Source organism: Amyelois transitella, chromosome 26 (genome assembly GCF_032362555.1).
Source record: "Amyelois transitella isolate CPQ chromosome 26, ilAmyTran1.1, whole genome shotgun sequence".
Lineage (NCBI taxonomy): Eukaryota > Metazoa > Arthropoda > Insecta > Lepidoptera > Pyralidae > Amyelois > Amyelois transitella.
In genome coordinates, this window is record NC_083529.1 from 7,045,713 (window position 1) to 7,072,881 (window position 27,169).

Sequence of the window (27,169 nt, forward strand, 5' to 3'; positions counted from 1 at the left end):
TATAATAAAAATAAACATTTATTCAGTAAAAGAAACAATAATTAGAAAAAATATGATGAATAATTTAAACTAAATATAAAATCACAACAGTTCTTGTTACTTTTGTTGCCTATTTTTCTACAAATAGGTACTGTAATAGGTATATTTATTTCTCAAAGTATGTTACCCAACTAACACTAATTAATATCATAGCCTATTTTCTTAAAATTAAACTTAGGTTAATGTTTAACAGCCAAAATTTTAAACTGCTACGCACACTTTATAGCTTCGTTTTTCACATTAAAAAGACGATTAATAATTAAAAACATAAAAACAATATTTCCAAGCTGTAGAATAAGCTTGTTATTAAGTTTTAGAAGTGGTTATATTTTAATTTTAAATTGATTATTATTTCGCACTTATAAGAAAAAAAACGAGATATCTAAATTAATTGCTTTCACAGAATTATTAAAGTTACTCTTAAAAATATGTTGTAAACATTTTAACTTATTTGTTTCTAGGAGGCTTAGAAAGAGAAGTAAGCCAATTTTGTCTCTTTTTTACATTTTGTCGTGGTTTGCTAGAGAGCAGTTATAATTGTCTCATAATAGTATCATTAAGGCTTGTCCCTTTCTAAAGCTCTTAATATTCACTTAACTATAGTCTGTTTTTAGAATAAACAAACTACAGAACAGTTTAAAGCAAATTAAATTTTATCAGAAAAATTACAACGTTAAATTATGTAGTAACTATATATTATTATTTTTCATAAATTTTAGAAGTTATTTTTATATAAAATAAATATTTTATAAATTAAATTTTAAAACAATTAAAATAATTAATATAAACGTTTCAAATATTTAATTACAATATTATGATTATACGTCCAGATTATTTCACATAATAATATCATAAATATACATATACATATATCTCATTGCGCTACATAAGATTGATAGTAATATTTTCTCTGTAGATGGCAAAAATTATACGTAATATAAATTATTTTAAGTGTTACAAAAAACCTAATACATGATATCTTTAGTATAACAAAAATCACAATCTAGTTATAGCGTCTATAGACATTTAAAAAAGATATGATATTACTTCAAACTACGTTGAAATCCCGAGGCTTGAATGCATTCCTGAAATTCATAAAAAAATGTTATTTACTTTAAATCATTTATTTGAAAAAATCTTAAAATACACGTACATTACAGAACCAACCCACAAACCTAGTATCTTAAGAACTTACAAATTTTAAATGATAGTAATTTAATTTAATTAAGAAAACAAAAAAATAAACTCAAAATTAAAGAAAGCGTCGAGAACTATCAGAATATCTTGTTTCATAAAATTATATTTGTACGAATATAAATCCCTAATATATTTGTAAGTGCATAATCTACACATCATAATGTTAACAAGAATGAAGATAATTTCAGTCTCAAACCAAAATATTACGCCACATTTTGTGAGAAATGGTAATTTATTTTCATAATGTACACACGGTGCTAATATAATTAACAATGACAATACAATGATATCAACATATTACAAACAAGAATACGTAGACAGAACACACACTATCAAACAACAAACACATTATGTATAACATAGAGTGCTAACCTTTTACAATATCGTATAAAACTATTATTTAACATCATAATAAAATAAGTTAAACTAAGTTATTATTTAAAAAAACCACCTTCAAGTTTTTGGTTTTAGATGCCATTGTAAGAACATCAATAAATTCAAAATTTTCAAGCTAATGGTGACATCATTAATTGTATATATTTAAATCCAATTAGCTGTTAGTTCCTATAAAAATTTATCACACGGTAAAAATATGAAATTCATTTGTTTCTTTATCTTATCGTTATCAATTCATACAATACTGCAAAAGGCACAGCGATAAAACACAAACATACCATTGCTTTCGGTTACACGTCAGTGGTGTACCTGTTATAATTAATTAATAATTAATTAGAATGTCATTGGCCTTGTTATAAAAAGGCTTTCAGATCACATGGCCTTAAAGAAGAAAAAAAAAGTTTTTTGGAGAGCAAATAATTTGAAATAATGTAAATTTTCCTTATCGCTCACAATATTAAAAATAAGTTTCGCGTTGCATTATTCTATTTATAAATATCGGTGTTTCATACCTCATGTAACGCACCTTTATCGCGGACGTTTCGAATTATGTTACAATGATCTGTTGTGATCGAGCAATTGAATCACAATAATTTGAGATAGTATCAATGTTCTTTATATCTCACAAAATTTTTTTAAGAGAAACATTTAACTTCTGATGCATTCGAAAATTTGCTAGTTAAATTACTACTACTAATACCTACTTAACATTTACTTTTTTGTATTTATTTGTTATCAAATAAAATACCTAAATAAGAAAAGTACAAATAGTTTCTGATTATCGTTAATATTGAAATTTTACTGCAATCATTTTGGCTTATCTTAGAATTTATTATTAAGCTCAATATATGCTCAAAATAAGTCATATAATATAATTGTGACATCACAAAACAAGTATTGCTGACCGCGGGCGCCCTTACATGCAAAATGGAAGTAATTTGGGTCTAGAAACTTGAAACTTTGCATCTCCTACAGGTGCACTGAGAGAGTGTAAAGGTTTAACTTTTTCTTTAATATGTTCAAAATTCTTCATTATTTCTACGGTAAATTATTCAATTGTAACATATTTGCTCTCCACATTCCTAACGTCTTTAATTACAAAGCTATCTAACCTGTCCCTTGGGGGTGCATCGTCTTCGGACTCGGAAGACATCTCGTCTCGTTTGAATGTGTTGTTCGTAAACCCACCCATGTCCACTGAAATGTTAAATGTTTCTTTATTACATTGAATTTTCTAGAAAATTCTAGAATTTTCTAATAAATTTGGTAACGATGACAGATGTGGCTGAGAATTGGGCATTAATATACGTAAGTACATTGTACTTTATAATGTAATACGGTACTAAAAATTTTTTAATAATAGTGATGAAGATGGTCACCGGCATGGACGAACGGTTGAGAAAACTGAATAAGTAAAGTGTAACACAAGTTCAAAGCATTCCTTGGCCTTCTTGGAGTTTGGTACATACATAGATAGATAGATAAATCGTTTATTTGTTACTACAAAACACACATAAATACAAACATGATAAGTACAAAAAAGTCAGGTCAAAAGTACCGGAAACCGTCGAGCTTGTATGAAGAGAGTTATGAATGTGGATGAAGCGAAGGAAGTATGCAGAGATCGTGGCAAGTGGAAAGAGGTAGTCTCAGGTCAGGTCTAGGTCAGATGGGAGTTGCTTCGTGTAACAACTTGATAACTTGAACTTGAAATGTATAAGGAGCAAGATTTTTGTGTAAGTTATACACAAGAATCTTGCTCCTAATTTATTCCGTTTGGGCCCTGAATCTTCTGGAGAGGATCCCGGGGGTTACATGTGACCTGTGACCACAATTCTGCTTAATCTAGTCAGCATGGGATTTGAATCTGGATATCATAGTTATTTTTTGGTTCGATACATTCTTTTTAGCCGATGGGCTAGCAACCTGTCACTATATGAATCTCAATTCCATCATAAAGCCAAACAGCTGAACGTGGCCTTTCAGTGTTTTCAAGACTGTTGGCTTTGTCTACCCCGCAAGGTATAGACGTGACTATATGTATGATTCTGTTAATCGTCAAGAATCCTTACCTCTAGTGTCATCATCGAAAGTTCTGTCAGCCCACTTGTAATCGTTCTCTGTGAATAGTGGGGGTAGAGTCTGGTGGGGGGTGGGGTACATGTCCAGACCTCGCTTCTTGTCGTGAATGCTGTCTGTGTCTCCCAGTTCGTCCATCCTGGAATTGTAGACATTCTTGATTATTAAAATGATCTTTTGAAATACTCCAATAAGTCCGTAATTGCAAGTCATTTATGTCTTGACGTGCTTGTAGTAGCCTAGTAGTATTTTATTTTATGACATAATTAGGAAAGAGTTTGTTTGTTTGTTGTCGCTTAACGCGCTATCTACGCTATCTAAATTTTATAGCGTGATGAAAACATAGTCGCGCGTGACTTGCTTTGTGAAGCAAATAAATAAATATAAATATATACGGGACAACTTACACAGGTTGGGTTAGCCTCGAAGTACCTACGTTCGAGACTTGTGTTACGAGATACTAAATCAACGATACTACAACGATACGATATAATAAATACTTATTAGATAAACATCCAAGACCCAGGCCAATCAGAGAAAGTTCGTTTCTCATCATCCTCTGGCCGGGATTCGACCCCGGGACCTCCGGTGACACAGACAAACGCACTACCGCTGCGCCACAGAGGCCGTCGTTATATAGAACTAATTTTTTTATTTATTTCTTTATTTTCAGATAACTATGATCCATAAAAATGTTAGTACAAGAGATACATATACATATTACATATGGTCACGTCTATATCCCTTGCGGTGTAGACAGAGCCAACAGTCTTGAAAAGACTGAATGGCCACGTTCAGCTATTTGGCTTAACGACAGAATTGAAATTCAACTAGTGACAGGTTGCTAGCCCATCGCCTAAAAAGAATCCCAAGTTTGTAAGCCTATCCCTTATTCGCCTTTTACGACATTCATAGGAAAGAGATGGAGTGGTCCTATTCTTCTTTGTATTGGTGCCGGGAACCACACGGCTTAACTTAATATTTAACTTAAATTATTTGATACCTGCCCGAGAAATCAGCTCACTAAACTCACCTAGTATAGTTATCGACGCAACTATACCGCCATAAAGCGAAAGACAACATGGCCGCCGCTACCAGCACTCCAACTCCGACCACCACCCAAATGGTCAATATGTAGCTCTCTTTGGGCGGCCAGTATACCTGGAATCAAAATTCAAGGCGGGACTGATATACAGGTTACATAAGGTATCACATTTTTGTTTTAAATTATATAAATGTACAATACAATACAAATCATCTTTTTTGTATTGGTGCCGTGTGGTTCCCGGCACCAATACAAAAAAGAATAGGACCACTCCATCTCGTTCCCATGGATGTCGTAAAAGGCGACTTATATAGGCTTATAAACTTGGGATTCTTCTTTTAGGCGATGCGCTAGCAACCCGTCACTATTTGAATCTCAATTCTATCATTATGCCAAACAGCTGAACGTGGCCTATCAGTCTTTTCAAGACTGTTGGCTCTGTCTACCCCGTAAGGGATAAAGACGTGATCATATGTATGTATGTATGTACAAATGATCTTTATTGCCCGTAAAAGAAAATGTAGTAGAAACAAACATTATGAATAATGTTGAGCAAAGGCGGACTTATCGCTTAGCAATCTCTTCCAGCCAACCTTTGAGTAGTGAAAGGTAAAATCCTGAAAACACAGAAGAAGATAGACCACGTTCAGCTGTTTGTCTTCAAGATAGAATTGAGATTCAAATAGTGACAGGTTGCTAGCTCATCGCCTTAAAAGAAGAATCCCAAGTATATAAGCCTACCCCTCAGTCGCGTTTTACGATTTTCCCGGCACCAATAGAAAAAAGAATAGGACCACACCATTTCTTTCCCATGGATGTCGTAAAAGGCGACTAAGGGATAGGCTTACAAACTTGGGATTCTATTTTTAGGCAATGGGCTAGCAACCTGTCACTATTTGAATCTCAATTATATCATTAAGCCAAACAGCTGAACGTGGCCATTCAGTCTTTTCAAGCCCGTTGGCTCTGTCTACCCCGCAAGGGATATAGACGTGACCATATGTATGTAACCACACGGCGCTATATACTCACGCTGATGCCCATCCTAGCGAGCCGGCCAGCGAACGGATCCCGAATGAAGTACGTGGTCCACATATCAATGAGCTCGCTCTCCGTCAACTTGCTCTCGTCATCAGGATAGATGAGGGGGATCCCGAAGGTGACCTGGACGCAGGAGTCGAACTCGGGCCAGTTGACGTTGCAGACGTAAGTGCGGGTTATTTGGGTCACTACGATTCTGGAAATTTTAAAAAGTACAGTTGATAACAGTTCAAATTTTAATAAATATTGTTTAGTATAATCCTTACTATCCTAGTATATATATATGTATATCCTAGTGCCATGTGGTTCCCGACACCAATAAAAAAACAAAAGAATAGGACCACTCCATCTCTTTCCCATGGATGTCGTAAAAGGCGACTAAGGGATAGGCTTACAAATTTGGGATTCTTTTTTAGGCGACAGGCTAGCAACCTGTCACTATTTGAATCTCAATTCTATCATTAAACCAAATAGCTGACCGTGGCCATTCAGTCTCTTCAAGACTGTTGGCTCTGTCTACCCCGCAAGGTTTATAGGTGGCGCTAAATTCACGCAGGCGAAACCGCGGGTAAAAGCTAGTCTGCCGATTGCTTCTTCGCAAATCTGTAGAGGAGCCCGGGGTATACCTTGGACCATGGATCCTAGATTAGGTGAGTCAGATTTTTACACGAAGCGACTCCCATCTGACCTCCGCAACCTTTGTAGGTAAACCGTATTGGATAGATCATAGTTCCTCATCCAGTTTCCTCACGATGTTTTCCCTCACTGTAAGAGCATCGGTTGGTATTCAAAGTAATGTACAAAAGTTCGAAAATAGTAATTGAACAAAAGTTCAATAATAATAGCGCATAAAATAAAAATTTTATGCGCATTTCGATCACGTAATTATACCTATCTTTGTATGTATGTATGTCAAATGTATGCGACTTTTATTTATTATTTATTTATATATTTATGTACATAAATAAAACTTAAAATAAAGAGAAATTCGGTACAAGGGCACTAATTATTTCTAGAGAAATTTCTTCCAGCAGGTCCATTTTGTAGTATAAATTCATTACAAACTACGTCAAGTCGGTGTTGTAACGAACAATACTTGGTTACAAACCTATTATTATTTGTGTAAATTAGTTTTGTTGATAACGATGCAGTTGTTACATTAAACATGCACATAATTTACATTGCTAGACAAGATATTGTAATACGTAAGTTGTCGTAAGAAAATATGAGTTCTAAAATTGTGGCAATTGATTTTAAATTTTCCCGTTGCATTATACTATTTATCTAAACTAATATTATAAATCTGAAGAGTTTTTTGTTTGAACGCGCTAATCTCAGGAACTACTGGTTCGTATTAAAAAATTCTTTTTGCGTTGAATAGACCATTTATCGAGGAAGGCTTTAGGCTATATAACATCACGCTGCAACTATAAGAAGCAAAGAAATAATGGAAAATGTGAAAAAAAAAAACGGGGAAAATTATTCATCCTTGAGGGCTTCAATGATGCCCAAAATGACAATTCCATGCGGACGAAGTCGCGGGCACAGCTAGTAAATAATATAGGAATTATTACTACATATAATTAAGTCCCCCTTTTTTCCGTGTGTACGTATAAAGAATATAGGTATTAAAACGTGCACGTAAAATACGGTTATTTTATTTCGCACGTTTCGAATCATGTTACGAGTACAAGGATGGACAGGATGTCGTAAAAGGCGACTAAGGGATACGCTTACAAACTTGGGATTCTTTTTTAAGGTGATGGGCTAGCAACCTGTCACTATTTGAATCTCAATTCTATCATTAAGCCAAACAGTTGAACGTGGCCATTCAGTCTTTTCAAGACTGTTGGCTCTGCCTACCCCGCAAGGGATATAGACGTGAAGAGAGTTATGAATGTGGATGAACAGAAGGAAGTATGCAGAGATCGTGGCAAGTGGAAAGATTCGATTGCCACGATCGAAAGAAATTCGAAGAAAGTGTTCGCCATAAATTCCACATACTTGCATTACATAGAATTATCAGGTTTCAATCCCTTGGGGGTAGGCAGGGCCAACAGTTTCGAACTCTGAGGACCACATTTTGATTTCTGGAATATCAAAAGGGAGGTTCGAAAATGAATAAAAAAACGAAAGAAGTATGCAGTGATCACGATCACTGGCAAGTTGAAATATGTAGTCTCTGCCTACCCGTCCGGGAAAGAGGCGTGATTTTATGTATGTATGTATGTTATATTTATAAATAGTACTTTTGGTACTCCACACTCCCCTTGACTTTAATGTTGTTTCCTTATCAATGAGGAAATGCTATTACGAACGTTCCGAGAATGCCAAAGGTGAATTTTGGATTACCGCCAACTGATTTCTATCTAGAGGTGAACGCGGCATGTATTTGATACTACACTGTTATAACGGGGCTGCATTGCAGACTAATTCGAACATACATACATATAATCACGTCTATATCCCTTGCGGGGTAGACAGAGCCAACAGCTTTGAAAAGACTGATAAGCCACGTTCAGCTGTTTGGCTTTAAGATAGAATTGAGATTCGAATAGTGACAGGTTGTTAGCCCGTTGCCTAAAAGAAGAATGCCAAGTTTATAAGCCTATCCCTTAGTCGCCTTTAACGACATCCATGGGAAAGAGATGGAGTGGTCCTGTTTTTTTTTTCTATTGGTGCCGGGAACCACACGGCACTCAGAATGTTATGAGTAAGAAAATATACTGTAATATTTATAGTATTCAATTCAGTACCGTGTGGTTCCCGGCACCAATAGAAAAAAGAATAGGACCACTGCATGTCCTTCCCATGGATGTCGTAAAAGGCGACTAAGGGATAGGCTTAAAAACTTGGGATTCTTCTTTTAGGCGATGGGCTAGCAACCTGTCACTATTCGAATCTCAATTCTATCATCAAGCGAAATAGCTGAACGTGGTCTATCAGTCTGCTCAAGACTGTTGGCTCTGTCTACCCCGCAAGGGATATAGACGTGATTATATGTATGTATGTATGTTATAATAGTGACATTGTAGTCATTTTTGTTCATGTTTTCGCTTTGTTTTTTCTTGGCTGATTCAAAATGGCTCCTTTAATCTTATCTTTAATTATAAATTGGTGCCATTATATCGTCACGTCGCGGATTAGTTACCTATATGTATATCGATTCCATCCATTGTTCGACGGATAACAAATTACTTAATTTGTTTCACTTTTTATCATGCCTAGCATTTTATTTGTGAACTAGCTTCCGCCCGCGACTCCGTTCGCGCGGATGTCGGTCTTCGCGTGGATGGTTTATTTGCTACATTTTGAGTAAATCTGACAATGACATCTTATTACTGCGCTGAATCCACTGCGAGTAAGGCAACGTGTGTTCGCGGTTTTACAGAACAACATCTATGGATAAAACTGAAAAATTAAGATTTATTGTTTTTTCTTCGTATTTTTTCAGGATAAAAGTATCCCATTTTATGCCCAGGATAATAAGATACAATTATACCAAGTTTCATCGAAATCGTTAGTTTACCTGATACAGACAGACAAACAGACAAAAAAATTTTTTATCACATATTTGCGTTTGGTATCGATCCAGTTACAGAATTGACCCTTCTACAGATTTATTATATGTGTAGATGTACAGACCTATACTATATTTTAAAATATACCTATCGTCTCTTAATTTCAATTCTTGATTCTAAGCATGACCTTCCTAATAGGATATTGTTATTTTATTTATTGTAAAAGATTTTGGTATGGAAAAATTATACAGATTGAGTTAGCCCCGAAGTAAGTTCGAGACTTGTGTCACGAGATGTTAACTCAACGATACTATATTTTATAATACATACTTATATAGATAAACATTCAATAATCAGGCCAATCAGAGTTGGTTTCTCATCATGCCCTGGCCGGGATTCGAACCCGTGGCCTACTGTGACATAGGCAAGTGCACTACCGCTGCGCCACAGAGGCCGACAAAGGATGATAAATTTTTGTTTTGATGTTTATTAGATTAGTTCATTATTTCGTTATAAAACAGCTAAGACATTAATAATAAATAAATAAATATATACGGGACAAACTACACAGATTGAGTTAGTCTCGAAATAAATTCTTGACTTGTGTTACGAGATACTAACTTAACGATACTATATTTTTTAATATATATACTTACATAGATAAAAAAACTAAGACCCAGGCCGATCAGAAAAAGATCTTTTCTCATCATGCCCTGGCCGGGATTCGAACCCATTGTCACAGACAACCGTAATACGTTAGTGGTACCTTTCACTATTCGAATTTCAATTCCATCGTTAAGCCACGCAACTGAACGTGGCCTGACAGTATTTTCAGGACGTTTGGCTCCGTCTACCCCGCAAGCCTACCCCGTAGCCCCGTAGACGTGATCATATATGTATGTACAATTAAATGCGCAGTTCAAGAATAATGTGGAAAATTTCGAAATCGCAAATATTATCGCGTAATATATTCAGCGGAATCATTACACTATCTAATACGTGAGCCGTCAACTGTTTTATGAATTGATAAATTAATTATTATAGTTTTAGAATACATACTGACGTTCTCATCCATCTATATAAAGCGCAAAACACTCAATCATTGATCACGAAATCGCAGAAACTGCTAAGCCAATAAAGATGAAACTTGACATGGAGGTAGATTGTAACGTAGGACACGTCCGCTTAGAAAGAAAGAAAGAAAGAATTTTTGGAAACACCTCCGTTTAACGATTGTAAACCCAATCAAGAGAAATGCTAATTAAGTTGGGATTCCTCACCTAAGTGAAGGCTATCAACGTGTTATTTGTACTTGTATATTATTTTTTGTGACTTATTTGTATCTTTTAAATTTATAATAACACCTTATCAGTATAGCAAATGAAATAATACTTAAAGATAAAAGCTGAGTCATATTGACGAAAAAATCGTTAAGCATATAACTATAGTTAACTCTTCAATTAGAAGTTAAATAATTGAAGAGCTAACTATAGTTTCGAATACCTGTAGTATTCGAAATGCTGTTTATACTAAATTGTTTGAAACCTAAAAATAAATGTCCACAAAGCAATAGTTATGAATGTAGATGAAGCGAAGGAAGTATGCAGAGATCGTGGCAAGTGGAAAGATGTAGTCTCTGCCTACCCCTCCGGGAAAAGGCGTGATTTTGTGTATGTATGTACAAAGCAATAAAAATATGTAAGATTCATATCGTTTGCGAAAAATAAGACAGCAAATTCCGACATGAAAGTTATAAAATCTTTTGTGCAACAAAGAAATTTCAATTTATTATTTAGGTCATGTCGACAAATCAATCAACGCCATAAGATTTGTAATCACTCACCTAAACACAACGTCTTCCTTCTCCGCAATAACTTCTAAATTATAATCCTTCCGAACAGTCACTTTATTATCCTAATACTATTGAGACGGATGGACACTATTAGCATTAACAAAACATTTAACATCTAACGTTATTCTAATTGGAGTCATTGCTCCCTGATACCAGTCTTTAGCATTATTTACAACATTTCTATCGGCGATATGTTTGATCTTCGGCGCGCACGCATCTGGTGCCAGAATCTGCACAGGCGGAAGTGTGCCGAATAGAACCTTATCTCCAAACCTCATACAAGCTTCTCTTCAGTAAATTTGACAGGCTTCTTCAATACCTCAATTGTGTTATCAGAATTTATGACGCAGTTCCGTTTGGACGAATCATTATTATTACTATTATCCTTAGAAGTTGTTATTCTTTGTTTGTCAATGACATCGTTGTTATTGTCCTTGGCTTCTGGCAAATTTAGATCTGACTTTTTTGTGGCTACCGAGTTTTCACGCGCTACGCTGTTTTCTTTGTTTTGCGCCATTTGCGGGTAGTGATGGAGTATCGCTGTTGTATTGAAAGTTATTTTACCATATTTTACAATCTCTGTTGGCCTTCTAGTCTTATCTGTACTAGTACTAGGCCCTGCTTCTACATCTAAGTCACTAGGCATGTTCCTAAATTTAGTACCACTGGGGCTTTCTTCGGATATACCTTCAAAAATATCCTTCGTATCATCCAATAGATCTAGAGCAACTTGTTTGCTTTTTCTCAAATTATTCATATAAGTATTATAATTGTTCATATCTACAGTATTACTTTTCTTAAGTGGCAATGAATTTGGCAATTTCTTTTGAGGTGGCTCCTCGGCTGTGTATCACAATTGTTTCGCAGAGTTTTGGCCTTTGAAGCACGCCGATTCGGACTTGGCCGCGCCGGTGTCGCGCGCGGCTTTTGTTAGCTATGTCTGGGACTGCACCATTGAGATGCTGGTCGTCTCCGTGACGATGGTGGGAGCCGGGAACTCATCTCCGGTCGAATCGTAAAAGGAAAACTCACAACAAAGTATACACTTCAGGAACTTGGGCACTTCGACGTAAATAGCCGGCGGTATCGGAATCAAAGGTGACGTTGACGCCTTATAATATAGATAATCAGGGTTATCTCTGTACTTTTCGTCCGCTGATCGTTCCAGCAACGGAATGCCAGATAAGAACAGTATGATAGCCGTCGTAAACAGTGGCGAGAGTATCGCCACCCATTCTACTCCTTCTATCACATTCAGGGATATAACAAATATACCCCACCACAGAACAACTTCTCCGAAATAATTGGGATGTCTTGATAGCCCCCAGAGGCCATCGTTGCACCATTTTCCTTGATTCGCGGGCTCTTGTCTGAACGCGAATTTCTGCAAATCTGCATAAGTCTCAATGAGTAATCCTATGACGAATATCCCTGCCCCAGCAGAGTCCAATGTAGTCATCGTTTTCGGCGACTTGGGGAACGAATGATGCGGCGAATTTATGATAATAACAGGTAAACTGACAATGTACACCCAAATCGCTTGGAAAGTATAGAACACAGCGTATCTGAGGGTATTACTCTTTCTGTCTTCGAATTGTTTGTCTCTGCCGATGTGGTAGATTCTGTAAATCAGGTACCCTGAGAGCCTTAAACCCCAGACGCAAACAAAAGCTGTCACCATGAGCTGTCTGCTGTCATAACTTTTCAAAGTACTCCCCCCCTGGCCTAAGAAGAAAGTGAGTAACGCTATGATAATGAAATTGGCACCACCAGTAAAATCTGTGACTTTGTCAGTCTGGAATAGAGATGCTATGGTGAAGTACAGTATTTGCATGGCTACAGTCACCATTGCGCTAATTGCAAAATTGTTTCTATCTATCAGAGGCTCCATGATTTTATTTCGTTACTGGTTTTTGGCATCACGAATTCACATCGATTCCGTTCTGTCGCATTGCCGTAATTGAAAGACTTTGACTATATCATTACTTTGTCGCACATCATTGAATTTAACAGTGGCATTATTTGTTTTATTTTGAACACGTTTCTTTTTTGTTTTTATAGTTTGTTATCGCACTGAAGTCCGGGTGTGTAAGCTCTGCAGTGTTATTTGCAGTACTGAAATAGATTTGACGTTAGCACTGCGCATGCGTGGAGCTTTAATACGCGCATGCGTGGTGTAACGCCTTGAACTCTAAAATTAAATTTAACATTGTTTTCTTTATATTAAACAACTTGTATTTCAATGCAAACAAATTTAGGTTAAGATGATTTTGTTAGATTGTCAATGGAGTATTTTTGATGATGTTTTTGTTTTAGGTTATATCACGTTATTAGGTCAAAGCGAGGCGAGTAAGGGAGTAGGTCAGTGGGGACACCTGTATGGGAGCTTTGAATTATTAATGACTAGTTTTCGCCCCCGTGTTTTGCACTATTCTGTGAAAAAGTCATTCGTAAGATTGTATACAATTATAAATTAAGCATCCATAGAGCTATGTATACTGTAATTCTTAAAATATAAACAGAATGAGTCTTTTTTTATGTTTGTAACGAATAAACTCGTAAACTACACTGTCTACGCCGTTGAAGATCAAGACGTGATTAAAGTCTGATAACACATAGACTTACAGTTTATGCGCTATTGCAATAACTATTGTAAAAAAAATACCGCCTCCAATCGATATCCTCTTTTCTTGAAGTCGGTAAAACCTTCCATAAGTGTGACGAACACTTTCCTGAAAACCACATCAAAATCGGTTCAGCGGAACGCGAGATAATCGCGGATAAACATTTTAAAGGCGATTAACAATACGGCCAGTATTATTTACCGCCTTTAAAACGCCATTGTAGTATCTATACTAATATTTTAAAGCTGAAGAGATTGTTTGTTTGTTTGAATGCGCTCTCAGGAACCACTGGTTCGAATTGAAAAATTATTTTTACGTTGAATAGACCATTTATCGAGGAAGGCTTAAGGCTATATAACATCAAGCTGCAACTATAAGGAACAAAGAAATAATAGAAAATGTGAAAAAAAAACGGGGAAAATTATTCATCCTTGAGGGCTTCAATGATGCCCAAAATAACTATTCCACGCGGACGAAGTCGCGGGTACAGCTAGTTATAAATAAAATACGGAAATATTTAATGAGACAAGTAGGTAATAATATTATCTCCATTACACTGTTTGCCTCGCTTTATTTCTCCGAAACAATTTGTGTAATTAGCGAGTTATCAGTTATTTTATTACCAAATGTAGACTTACTTATTTATAATTATCTGTCGTCCGCTACTTTATCATAACATACTCGTATTAATAATATGTCTGTCAGTGTGTATTCGCTAATCTCAATTTGTTTGAAATCTTAGAAGAGGGTTTTCTGAGGATCTATAAATGTTACCCGTGCAAAGCCGGGCAAAGCCGGGGCGGGTCGCTATAGTACGTCATAAATCGGTAAAACGCTGATCTTCTTAAAAATATGGGAAGGAAACTTTTGTTGGACCAAGCCGAACACATTTAACGACAATATTCTAGAAGTCTATGTGTGCCGTAAAAGTCGACTAAAGGAAAGGCTAATAAACTTGACATTCCTTTTGTAGGACAGGGTTGTGACTATTTGATTCTCAATTCCATCTCAAGCGGACAAGATGAATGTGGCCTTTTCAAAGTCTCTTCAAAACTGTTGACTCTATCTACCAAGCAATCGTGATACATACATAAATGTATATATGTATAATGTATATTTTTTCATATTCTATTGATCATATTATACAGATCCCCTTATATCGATCAGTTACAATTTATATGTATTATACATATATACTATATTATATGTATATACATATGTATATATACGCTTATATCCCTTGCGGGGTGGCCAGGTTCAGCTATTTAGCTTAATGATAGAATTGAGATTCAAAAAGTGACAGGTTGCTAGCCCATCGCCTAAAAAAGAATCCCAAGTTTGTAAGGCTAAGGAGATGGAGTGATCCTATTCTTTTTTGTATTGGTGCCGGGAACCACACGGCATATTATGTATATAATGTTAACAATCTTATTATTTGTCCCTTATCGCTTTCCGTTCTTCGATAAAAATGACGATAATCCAGTGTACATACATAATTGAGAAATTTAAGGGGAATAACTAATATGAATCATCGATTGATATTATAATAATCCCGCATTGATGGAAGCATCATATTTTGATACATACATACACGTCTCTGCCGTGTGGTTCCCGGCACCAATAGAAAAAGAATAGGACCACTCCATCTCTCTTCCATGGATGTCGTAAAAGGCGACTAATGGGTAGGCATATAAACTTGGGATTCTTCTTTTAGGCGATGGGCTAGCAACCTGTCACTATTTGAATCTCAATTCTAACTTAAAGCCAAAAACCTGAACGTGGCCTATCAGTCTTTACAAGACTGTTGGCTCTGTCTACCCCGCAAGGGATATAGACGTGATTATCTATCTATCTATACATACACATCTATATCCCTTGCGGGGAAGACATAACCGACAGACTTGAAAAAAACTGAAAGACCACATTCTGTGATGGAATTGAGATTCAAATAGTGAAAAATTTATAGCCTACAGTTCCCAGAGGAATCCCAAGTTTTTAGACCTATCCCTTAGTCGCCTTAGAACAATGATCGGTGTAAAATTGTGTTACAGGATATGAAATAGCATAATAAATGCATAATGGATAGGTGCATAATTTCAAGGTAATTCTGCATATAACACCCATTGTTATTCTTTTGTCAACTGATATCACGCTGTTTTTACCGTAAATAAAATATAAGGAAATTATTGCTCAAAATTCCTTTAGCATTATATAAAACTAGAAGCCGCCCGCGACTTAGTCCGCGTGGAATCATTCCCGCGGGGACTTTGAGAAAAAAAGTGGCCTATATGTTATTCTGGGTCTTCAGCTAACTACATACCAAATTGCATCGTAATCGGTTCAGATTTTGCGTGAATGAGTAACAAACATCCATACTGACATAGTCACAAACTTTCGCATTTATAATATAAGTAGGATCACGCTTCTCTCCTGGGAGGTAGACAGAGACCATATCTTTCCATTTGCCACGATCCCTGCATACTCCATTCGTTAGGACATTAAGCTTTCATGCCGCTTCTGGCTCACCCAACTTTCACTCCCATACATTAGTGTTGGGACCAACGCATTTATGCATCGCCTAAAATTTACTAATGGAGTCTTGTTAAAGGCCTAACAGTTTAATTACCAATTTCCTCCTTATTGTCGTGTGGTTCCCGGCACCAATACAAAAAATAATAGAACCACTCCATTTCTTTCCCATGGATGTCGTAAAAGGCGACTAAGGGATAGGCTCACAAACTTGGGATTCTTTTTTAGGCGATAGGCTAGCAACCTGTCACTATTCGAATCTCAATTCTATCATTAAGCCAAATAGCTGAACGTGGCCATTCAGTCTTTTTCAGACTGTTGGCTCTGTCTATCCCGCAAGGGATATAGACGTGACCATATGTATGTATGTTCCTCCTTTAAAACTTACGCTGCATTTAAACGTAGGTAACAGGAAAAATATTTTTCCTGTTATATTCTCCTCATACAAATATGATGACTTTTATTAAAAAAAAATTGGCTCAAAGTTATTTTTCAAAATACGTTTTAATACTTGTGAATTGAGTTAGCACAATCGACACTCAATTAAGCGCCTATTCAGATTTCATTTGACACTTATCATGTCGTTAAAAACGATTTCGTCAGTTCTAATCAATATTGATATACAAATAATACCAGATCGTGCCGTGTGGTTCCAGGCACCAAAAGAAAATAAGAATAAGACCACTCCATCTGCTTCTCAAGGATGTCATAAAAGGCGACTAAGGGATGGGATTATAAACTTGGGATTCTTCTTTTGGGCGATGGGCTAGCAACATGTCACTATTTGAATCTCAGTTCTATCATAATGCCAAACAGCTGAACGTGGCCTATCAGTCTCTTCAAGAATGACTGTCTACCCCGCAAGGGTTCTCACGCGGTAGAACGACCTCTTTTTTCCAAATACATACATACATATGGTCACGTCTATATCCCTTGCGGGGTAGACAGAGCCAACAGTCTTGAAAAGACTGAATGGCCACGTTCAGCTATTTGGCTTAATGATAGAATTCAGATTCAAATAGTGACAGGTTGCTAGCCCATCGCCTAAAAAAGAATCCCAAGTTTTTCCAAATATTCGAATTTTAATTTTATTTTTAATTTCTTTTATAGTATGTAGTCAACCTTATTTGTAACAAGCATCCTATAGACATGAAGTACCTTCACAACAGTGAAGAGATCTCAACTGTTCTCCAGACCCGTGGCGTTCGCATACAAACAACATGTGTGTTGTTGTAGCTTGTATGTTGTTAAATATAGTTCTTGAACTCGTGTGGGTAACAGAGTTTTGTTGTGTTGCGGAAATACCTGTTCTTATTTTGAAAAAAAAAAAAAGTTTATCGACTGTAGCTACTCGTAAATTAAAAAAAAAGAGTCTTCTAAAATAAATCTGATATCTATACTAATATAATTTTATAATTAATTTGTGCCGTGTGGTTCCCGGCACCGATAGAAAAAAGAATAGGACCACTCCATCTCTTGCCCCGGGGATGTCGTAAAAGGCAACTAAGGGATAGGTTTATAAACTTGCGATTCTCCTTTTTAGGCGACATGTTTGCAACCCGTAGCTCTTCAAATCTCAATTCTACATATCTCTCCGTCAGTCTTTTTAAGTCTGTTGGCTCACACTACCCCGCAAGGGATATAGACGTAATTATATGTATCTCAATTCCATCATAAAACAGCTCAACGTGGCCTATCAGTCTTTTCAAGACTGTTGACTCTGTCTACCCTGCAAGGGATATAGACGTGATTATATGTACTAGTATGTATGTATATTGTATAATTTTATAATGTGAGAGAGTATTGTTTGTTTTTTGTTCGTTTTCACGTCAACCACTAGCCCGATATTTTTTCACAAACATATATATACTTCGAAGAAGAACTTAGGGTACTTTTATCGCGGGCGAAAAATACACCCAAATGGAACTTTGCTGAATCAGCAGTTTGGCAGAAAAGTAAGTGAGTTTTGCAGAAAAGTAAGTAATTTTTGCAGAAAAGTAAGTATTTTTGGAAATGGTGATCGACACAGACATCATTAATTACACGAAATTTGGTTAAAGCATTGAGTACATTGAGGTTGCATACAAATGCCGGTGGCGCATTAGATTTGTTTATTAATTAGTATACTTTTTTAAATAGACAATTAAGTAAATACCATCAAAAACATCCAGTAAAAAAACCCAAGTCTCGCAGCTCAGTCTTTCTAACGTAAAAAGTTGTGAGATCCATGTAATACCAAGTCGTTTGATCTATTTAGTCTCTACTTAAAGGACCTTCTGCCTTAAGTTATTACATAAGTTATTATCATGCCAATATTAAAAATATTTTACGTTTTAAACAAATAGATCGACTTGGACATTGGACTAGGAATTGGACTTTGGTGAGGAATTCAGTTGCTGCCCCGTAGTGTGATACATACTTATAATCAAATCATGCATGCCGCTTTTTTTTGCTCGACTTGGCGGGTGCACTGCCGTGCCCGCAGATTTGATTAATGAAATCCTGAAAAAAATCATTAAAATGTTGTAGTCAAATAAGTTACTCACGTGGCGTTCATTCCAGGGTCAATATCTTTAGCATTGATGTACATAGTAGCCATATCGGCCAGGAGTCGCCTGAACTCCTCCCGGATCTCTTCGAAGCTGGTGGTGTTGACTCCGGCCAGGAGGAGAGTGGCTGTCTCCCGTGGCTCCGGGATCAGGAACTCTGGTTCAGGGACGGCTTCTTGGTCGCTGTCCTCGGAAACTGGCGGCTCTGGAGGGAAGGATGAGATCGGTAATGTTGTTAGCCTTGTCATATATACATACATATGGTCACGTCCATGTCCCTTGCGGGATAGACAGAGCCAGCAGTCTTGAAAAGACTGAATGGCCACGTTCAGCTATTTGGCTTAATGATAGGTTGCTAGTCGGTCGTCTAAAAGAAAAATCTCAAGTTTAAAAGTCTATCCCTTAGTCGTCTTTTACGGCATCCATGTGAAAGCGATGGAGTGGTCAGATTGTTTTATCTTTTGGTTCTGGGAACCACACGGCACATCCTGCCTACTCCTCCGGGAAAGAGTCGTGATTTATGTTTTGACGGCATCTGTGGCGCAGCGGTAGTGCGCTTGTCTGTGTCACCGGAGGTCCCGGGTTCGAATCCCGGCCAGGGCATGATGAGAAACGAACTTTCTCTGATTGGCCTGGGTCTTAGATGTTTATCTATATACGTATTTATTATAAAATATAGTATCGTTGAGTTAGTATCTCGTAACACAAGTTTCGAACTTACTTCGAGGCTAACTCAATCTGTGTAATTTGTCCCATATATATTTATTTATTATATTTATTTATGTATGTATGTTAACTCACATTCAAACAGATTCTACTCACCAATCATCCTGACGCTGAGCTGGAACCCTTTGGAAAAGGACATCCCCCCTACCGGATTGAATCTGATGAACAGTTTGTTTACGTCCCTGAAGCGATAACGGCGTTCAGTGTTGATCCGGTACGCGAATACGATGCCTTGGTCACCCGAGGCGTCTGACTGACCTGTATCAATGAAATATACTTACATATATTCACGTCTATATCCCTTGCGGGGTAGACAGAGCCAACAGTCTTGATAAGACCGAATGGCCACGTACAGCTGTTTGGCTTAATGATAGAATTGAGATTCAAATAGTGACAGGTTGCTAAACCATCGCCTAAAAAACAATACCAAGTTTGTAAGCCTATCCCTTAGTCGCCTTTTACGACATCCATGGGAAAGAGATGGAGTGGTCCTATTCTTTTTTCTATTGGTGCCGGGAACCACACGGCGCTCTCCTTTCTCCTTAATGAAATTATGTAAATAGGTTCATATTGCAGCGTCGATATCCAAACACAATTCTGCACTAATTAATTCAACTAAAGGAAAATGCGAAGCGTTAAGGAAAATCTATGCATTCTCGTACTGTCAGCTAAATTGGATTTTAAAATACGTGACAATGTACTGTGTTTACAAACATGCCAATTAGTCATTAATTATGTTTGAGGAAAATGTACCTTTCTACATTCTGTTACGATTCTTCTTTTCGTACATCATATCATTACCCGAAACCGCCGAGCTTGCATGAAGAGAGTTATGAATGTGGATGAAGCGAAGGAAGTATGCAGAGATCGTGGCAAGTGGAAAGAAGTAGTCTCTGCCTACCACTCCGGGAAAGAGGCGTGATTTTATGTATGTATGTATGTAACTATCAACGACAATTAATTTACTAGCTGTAGCACGCGACTTCGTCCGCGTAAACGAAAAATCACGATTTCAAGTCTCTAGACGGTTCGGACTGTCCTTTGATGTCAGAAAGTCAGTGTCGTAGTTAGTAGGATAAGATAGTACATATACATACATACATATGGTCACGTCTATATTCCTTGCGGGGTTGACAGAGCCAACAGTCCTGAAAAGACCGAATGGCCACGTTCAGCTACTTGGCTTAATGAAAGAATTGAGATCCAAATAGAGACAGGTTGCTAGCCCATCGCCTAAAAAAGAATCTCAAGTTTGTAAGCTTATCCCTTAGTCGCCTTTTACGACATCCATGGGAAAGAGATGGAGTGGTCCTATTCTGATTTGTATTGGTGCCGGGAACCACACGGCACAGTACGGACAAGGTAGTATTGATAAGAATTACCTGGCTTCAGCATCAAGTAATGCCCCATAGCGCTATTAATCTCCAAATCGGTAATATTAACTTCCACTCCAGTTCCAAGACCTTCCAAAATCCAATCTATGGTTGTTGCATCTGTTGGGTAAGCGCTCGGGTAATTAGGAGAAGTGATAACCACTGGTTCATCCGCAGTCAAAGTAATGTGTATTGGCGTCTCATCGGCGTCCAGTTTCATTTCTTCTTTGTGTATCATCACAAATTGTCTGCTGAGTTCATCTAATTCGCTACTAGTCAGTTGGGCTACATACTTAGTGAACTTTTCTTCAGCAACACTGTCTGGTTCTTCGACTTTCGGATTGTCTACTGAATTCTCGATTTTGGCTCTCTGCTCAGTTTCAATAGGAGAGTCTTCTAAATCAGCAGATTTGAATTCGACATTAGCTTGTTCGTTGTTATCGTCAAGATTATCATCTAATGGATCAGTTTCAATTTGAGCGTCCTCTACATCAGCGGATTTCAATTCAACGTTAATTTGTTCGTTGTTTTTTTCAAGATTACCATATAATGGATCAGTTTCAATTTGAGCGTCCTCTAAATCAGCGGATTTTAATTCGACATTTTCTTCTTGGTTGTTCTGTTCATGATCAGCATCTAATGCATCATTGACGTACAAGATCGGTGCAGACTCTTCAGATTCTACGTCGTCTTTTTGGTCAGCTTTGACGTTACCGTAATCATCTTCAAATTCTTTGAACAAATCTGATAGATCCTTATCTAAAATTGATTCGTAATAATCGTCTCTGACAGCCAGAATACGAGACTCACCTTCATAATCAAAATCGTTTTTCTCTTTGACTTCATCCCCTATTTCAACATGATCGCGACCAATATCATCATCGGCATTTGGTTCTTCTGGTAGAGCTTGTTCGTTATTACTTTCAACATTTTCCGCCGATTCTTCGTCATTATTTTCAACACTCAACTTCTTCCAAGTTTCCAATAATTTATCAAGATCGGCATTAAGATCTTCGTAAACTTTATCCACAGAATCCACGTTGTCATTAACTATTGCTTCCTCTTCATTTAATTTATCTTGCGATGCATCTAATTGGTCTTTAACTGGTTCTTCTGCAATATCTTTTTGTTCATCTTTATTATCATTATTTTCATCAAAGTTATTACTAGTATCTTCTAATATTTGTCGAGTTTCGTCTATAATACCTTGCATGTTCGCCTCGATTTCTGACAGTTGTTTATCTACGTCATCTTCAACATCTAATCCTTCATCAATGTTATCTCCATTTTCTTTTGATAAAACATTTTCTTGATCAGATTCATTGACAACACCTTCATTCTTATTTTCATCGAACTCTTTATCAGTTTCCTCTAGAATTTGTTGAGTTTCATCAATAATGCTTTTCATATCTGCCTGAATTTCAATTTCAGGGAGAACTTCTTTGTCAGATTCATCTTGGACATCTTTTGTATCGTCGCCATTATCATTATCAAATACATTTTCGATTTTTTGTAAAATTTGTTTTGTTTCCTTATTGATTTCTTCAATATCTGGCTGAATTCCTGAAATAAATATATACTTAAAATTTTCTCACGAAACTACTATTTCAAATAACGAAAATGAAACTACTTTACCTTCACCAGCTTCAGCGTTATCTTCTTCGTCAATATCATTCCTTACATCTTCTGGCAACAAATCATTTAAATCCATTTGACTCTTCTCATCTACGGACAAGATTTTATCAATGACTTCATCGCTCAATTCATCATTGTTGATTATTTGCTGTAAAGTATCAAAATCTTCAATCGCAGATTCATCAGAATACGATTCATTTTGATCCTGCTCTTGTTTTATATCTTGTTCTTCTTCAGGCCTAAGTTTATCAACATCCCTATTATCCTCAATCTCATAATCTCTGTAGTCGTTATAGTCATCGTTAGCCGCTACTACGTCTTTATTCTCGTCTAGGTTATGTATTTCCTCCTGTACATTTTCGTCTTGTGGTTCTTGTGGTTTATCAAGTTTTGCTATTTCATCACCCTCTAAATTGTTGAAGTCATCGTACCAGGTATCGTACTCGTCCCACACATCTTGAAATGCTGTAACAAAAGATTCAGATAAAATAAAAAGAAAATAGTTCCTTCGTCACATTACAGGTTACTTAGCGGGCCCCGGGCGCTATGGAAACACCACTAGAGATGAAATCGGGAACATGCTAGACGTAAGACTTATTATTTACGTACATACATATCTTTTGCCGTGTGGTTCCCTGCACCAATACAAAAAAGAATAGGACCACTCCATCTCTCTCCCATGGATGTTGTAAAAGGCGGCTAAGAAAAAGGGTTACAAACTAGGGATTCTTTTTTGGCGATGGGCTAGTAACCTGTCACTATTTGAATCTCAATTCTATCATGATAGCAACCTGTCACTATTTGAATCTCAATTCTATCATGATATGATCCCTAGTTTGTAACCCTTTTTGTAGGACCACTCCATCTCATTCCCGTTGATGTCATAAAAGGCGGCTAAGGGATAGGCTTCTAAACTTGGGATTCTTTTCTAGGCGATGGGCTAGCAACCTGTCACTATTTAAATCTCAATTCTATCATTAAGCCAAACAGCTGAACGTGGCCATTCAGTCTTTTCAAGACTGTTCGCTCTGTCTACCCCGCAAGGGATATAGACGTGACCATATGTATGTATGTATGTAAGTACATAAGTGCACATTGCAATGTGCAAAGTCCACCCGGCGTCAGCTGGTCGTGACGTCACACGGCTCGCATTTAATTATAGACAAGGAAAGACTGTCCGTACGTAGTTACAATTCAGACTAACGCTAGTAAGTACTGACCAAGTAAAATACTTAAGCTAAATCTATATATGTATTTTTGTGTATAATATTATAATCAGAAATTTGCATGCCTATTTTAGGTTAAGAGTGAGAAACATAAATGTACTTTGACCTGTAATACCACTTTTAACGCAAATAAACTTACTTACTTACTTACTAGCTTTCGTCCGTAGTTTTTCCCGCATCGAATGTACCATAATGTCCGTTTCCATACTTAATGGAGAATATCTTATCGTTTTTTTTTTATTATTGTTGGTAACAATAGTAGAGATTACAATTAAATCAAATTAAAACTAAAACTATGTACTTATAAAAAGAAAGAATATCTTTAATTTTAATTCATTATTTATTTTAATTTATTAAGAAAGTATGCAGAGATCGTGGCAAGTGGAAAGATGTAGTCCCTGCCTTCCTCTCCGGGAAAGAGGCGTGATTTTATATATGTAAATTTATTAAACTTCAGAATATAATGATAACGTGTAGTCAAATGATAAAGTAAATATCCAAATACCAATGTGATATAAAAAAAAGTCTATTTTGTCACTAATTGCTAAATAATTGTCGTGTGGTTCCCGCGGTACTTCAAAATAGGACCACGCCATATCTTTCCATGGATGTCGTAAAAGGCGACTAAGAAAAAGGCTAATAAACTTGGTAATCTTCTTGTAGGCAATGGGCTAGCAACCTGTCACTATTTGAATCTCAATTCCATCATAAAGACCATTGCGATACCTGAAAAGGTGCATGTGTGCCTTTAATTATTTTGAAGCATGTATGTAAAGCAATAAAATTATGAATAAATAAATAAATAGGACTAAGGAATAGGTTATAAACTTGGGATTCTTCTTTTAGGCGATCGGCTAGCAACCTGTCACTATTTGAATCTCAATTCTAAATCATCAAGCCAAACAGCTGAACGTGGCGTATTGGTCTTTTCCGCCCAGTCTGCCCCGCAAGGGATAAAGACGTGTTTATATGTATATATTAATAAATCAACCATACAGCTGTACGTGGCCTGTCAGTCTTTTCAAGACTGTTGGCTCTGTCTACCCCGCAAGGGACATACATGTGTCTATAAGTATGTTTATATATCTAGTTTGATAACATAATGCTATTTTTTTACTTACCGTAAAACATTGAATAATGACAATCATGCTATTTGTCTCGAAATTGCAAAATATTTAAATCAACATATTTTCATACTAAGCAATACGTAATATATATGTATAGGTACCACTGAGTTATAATAATTATGTAGGTATACATGAATCAAGAATATATGTTTATTTAATGTATGTAGAATGATATTAATTATTTAATCCGTTAAAGGTGCATTAAGTAAAAATAATATATAATGTCTAGGTAATTGGTATAATTATTGCGAATTTTTGTCATTGTTTGTTTTGAAAAAAGATAACATAATGAAATTTAACGTTATACAAATGTACATACGTACGTTGTATGACAATTCGTGTGTGATGAATTTTACTTAATTCACCTATTTATTGAACAAAAGAAGGCAGTTATCAATAAAGAACCGGTCATAAATTTTATCATATTATCATTAAGTAGATTCATGATAAAAACTGTTTTTATACACCAAATTTTTTTGCTAATTGTATTATTGTAAATCTACTTTTGTTAACTTTTTCTATATACCGTTGAACGTGGCCTTTCAGTCTTCTCAAGACTGTTGGCTCCGTCTAGCTCGCAAGCGATATAGACGTGACTACACTGACACACTGACTACATTGTAAACAAAATTATGTCGCGCAATAAAATGACTAAAATACTTAAATATATTACTATACAGATATAGAAGAATACCTACGTATAAAATCATTTTACTTTTAACTAGCTGTGCCCGCGACTTCGTCCGCGTGGAATAGTTATTTTGGGCATCATTGAAGCCCTCAAGGATGAATAATTTTCCCCGTTTTTTTCACATTTTCCATTATTAATTCGCTTCATATAGTTGCAGCGTGATGTTATATAGCCTAAAGCCTTCCTCGATAAATGGTCTATTCAACACAAAAAGAATTATTCAATTCGAACCAGAAGTTCCTAAGATTAGCGCGTTCAAACAAACAAAGTCTTCAGCTTTATAATATTAGTATAGATAAGAGAAAATGTACAGTCGTCTGCCAAAAAACATGACCCTTCTTCATATCGTTTATATGAAGAAGATGTTTACCTGCATACCAGTGCCTATACAAATCTAAGGCCGTACAAAGTGAATGAAGACATTTCAGACAGCGGACCCAGGATCCGGTAACGTAAGGGCTTTGGATTCAAAATACAATTCAACATAAAAAGATAAGATGGATTTTACCTTCCTACCTAATTATATTAGATCGATATTATTATGTAGATATATTTCAAAACTAATATACTAATTATCTGAATCGGAATAAAAACTTCATTTGAAGTTAATTTACATACATACATATATTTGCTACCCCTTGCGGGGTAGACAGAGTCAACAGTCTTGAAAATACTGATAGGCCACGTTCAGCTGTTTGGCTTACTGATAGAATTGAGATTCATATAAAGTGACAGGTTGCTAGTCCGTCGCCTAAAAGAAGGATCCCAAGTTTATAAGCCAATACCTTAGTCGCCATTTACGACACCCATGGATAGGAGATGGAATAGTCTTATTCTTTTGTTCTATTGGTGCCAGGAACCACACGGCAAGCAAAGCTGCTAATAAAAGCAAGTCCCCACTAATATTGTTTATTTGTTGTCTCTTCACGCGTTATCTACTGAAGCAATCTTAAAATTTTCGTATATATAATTAAAAGTCTGGAGGAGGACATCGGGTAATTTTCATAACGTTAAAAACTATAGTTCCCGTGGACATACATACATATAATCACGTCTATATCCCTTACGGGGTTGACAGAGCCAACAGTCTTGAAAAGACTGATAACCCACGTTCAGCTGTTTGGCTTGACGATAGAATTAAATGAATTGAATTCCCGTGGAGTTCGCGAAAAAAATGTGTTTTTTTTTTGTAGCTGGCGCTAAATCAGCGCGGGCGCAGCTGCGAATAAAATTGGTTAAACATAAAAAATCACTGGTCTTACCGCAGGGAACAACGCAAAAAACGGCAATAAACAAATATACACTCTTCATTGTAAACACATAATATTTTTATTTCGTCACGAGCGCGCGCGCATCCCACGAACGCTACCGAAAGACTAACCGTTTAGTCATTACATATATTATCAGTATAAAGTTCAAATTCGCTTGTTTTTGATAACGTATCAAACTGATAATATGACAGTATAATTTGGGTATAAATGTATAGGTAGACATGCGCGTAAGGGGAATATTTTTGTAA

The 27,169-nt window shown here is 36.4% G+C and overlaps 2 protein-coding genes across 3 annotated transcripts; both read right to left on the reverse strand.

The window, feature by feature from the left end:
* LOC106138227 (probable serine/threonine-protein kinase kinX) lies at positions 1-27,067 on the reverse strand. Of its 2 annotated transcripts, XM_013339325.2 has the most exons (11): positions 26,913-27,067; positions 22,607-23,071; positions 20,981-22,534; positions 19,695-19,856; positions 18,870-19,077; positions 5,789-5,993; positions 4,745-4,872; positions 3,705-3,850; positions 2,745-2,829; positions 1,911-1,941; positions 1-1,124 (listed from the first exon to the last, which is right to left on the reverse strand). In XM_013339325.2, the coding sequence occupies exons 1-10, from the start codon at positions 26,959-26,961 to the stop codon at positions 1,923-1,925; spliced, it is 3,021 nt and encodes a 1,006-aa protein (XP_013194779.1). In that variant the 5' UTR covers positions 26,962-27,067; the 3' UTR covers positions 1-1,124; positions 1,911-1,922. The 2 variants fall into 2 exon arrangements, with proteins under 2 accessions (XP_013194779.1, XP_013194777.1); XM_013339323.2 differs by lacking the exon at positions 1,911-1,941.
* LOC132903462 (uncharacterized) lies at positions 11,957-17,511 on the reverse strand. The gene has a single exon (XM_060951902.1). It carries the CDS (start codon positions 13,059-13,061, stop codon positions 12,105-12,107), a length of 957 nt encoding a protein of 318 aa, XP_060807885.1. The 5' UTR covers positions 13,062-17,511; the 3' UTR covers positions 11,957-12,104.
* Positions 27,068-27,169: the final 102 nt, after the last annotated feature.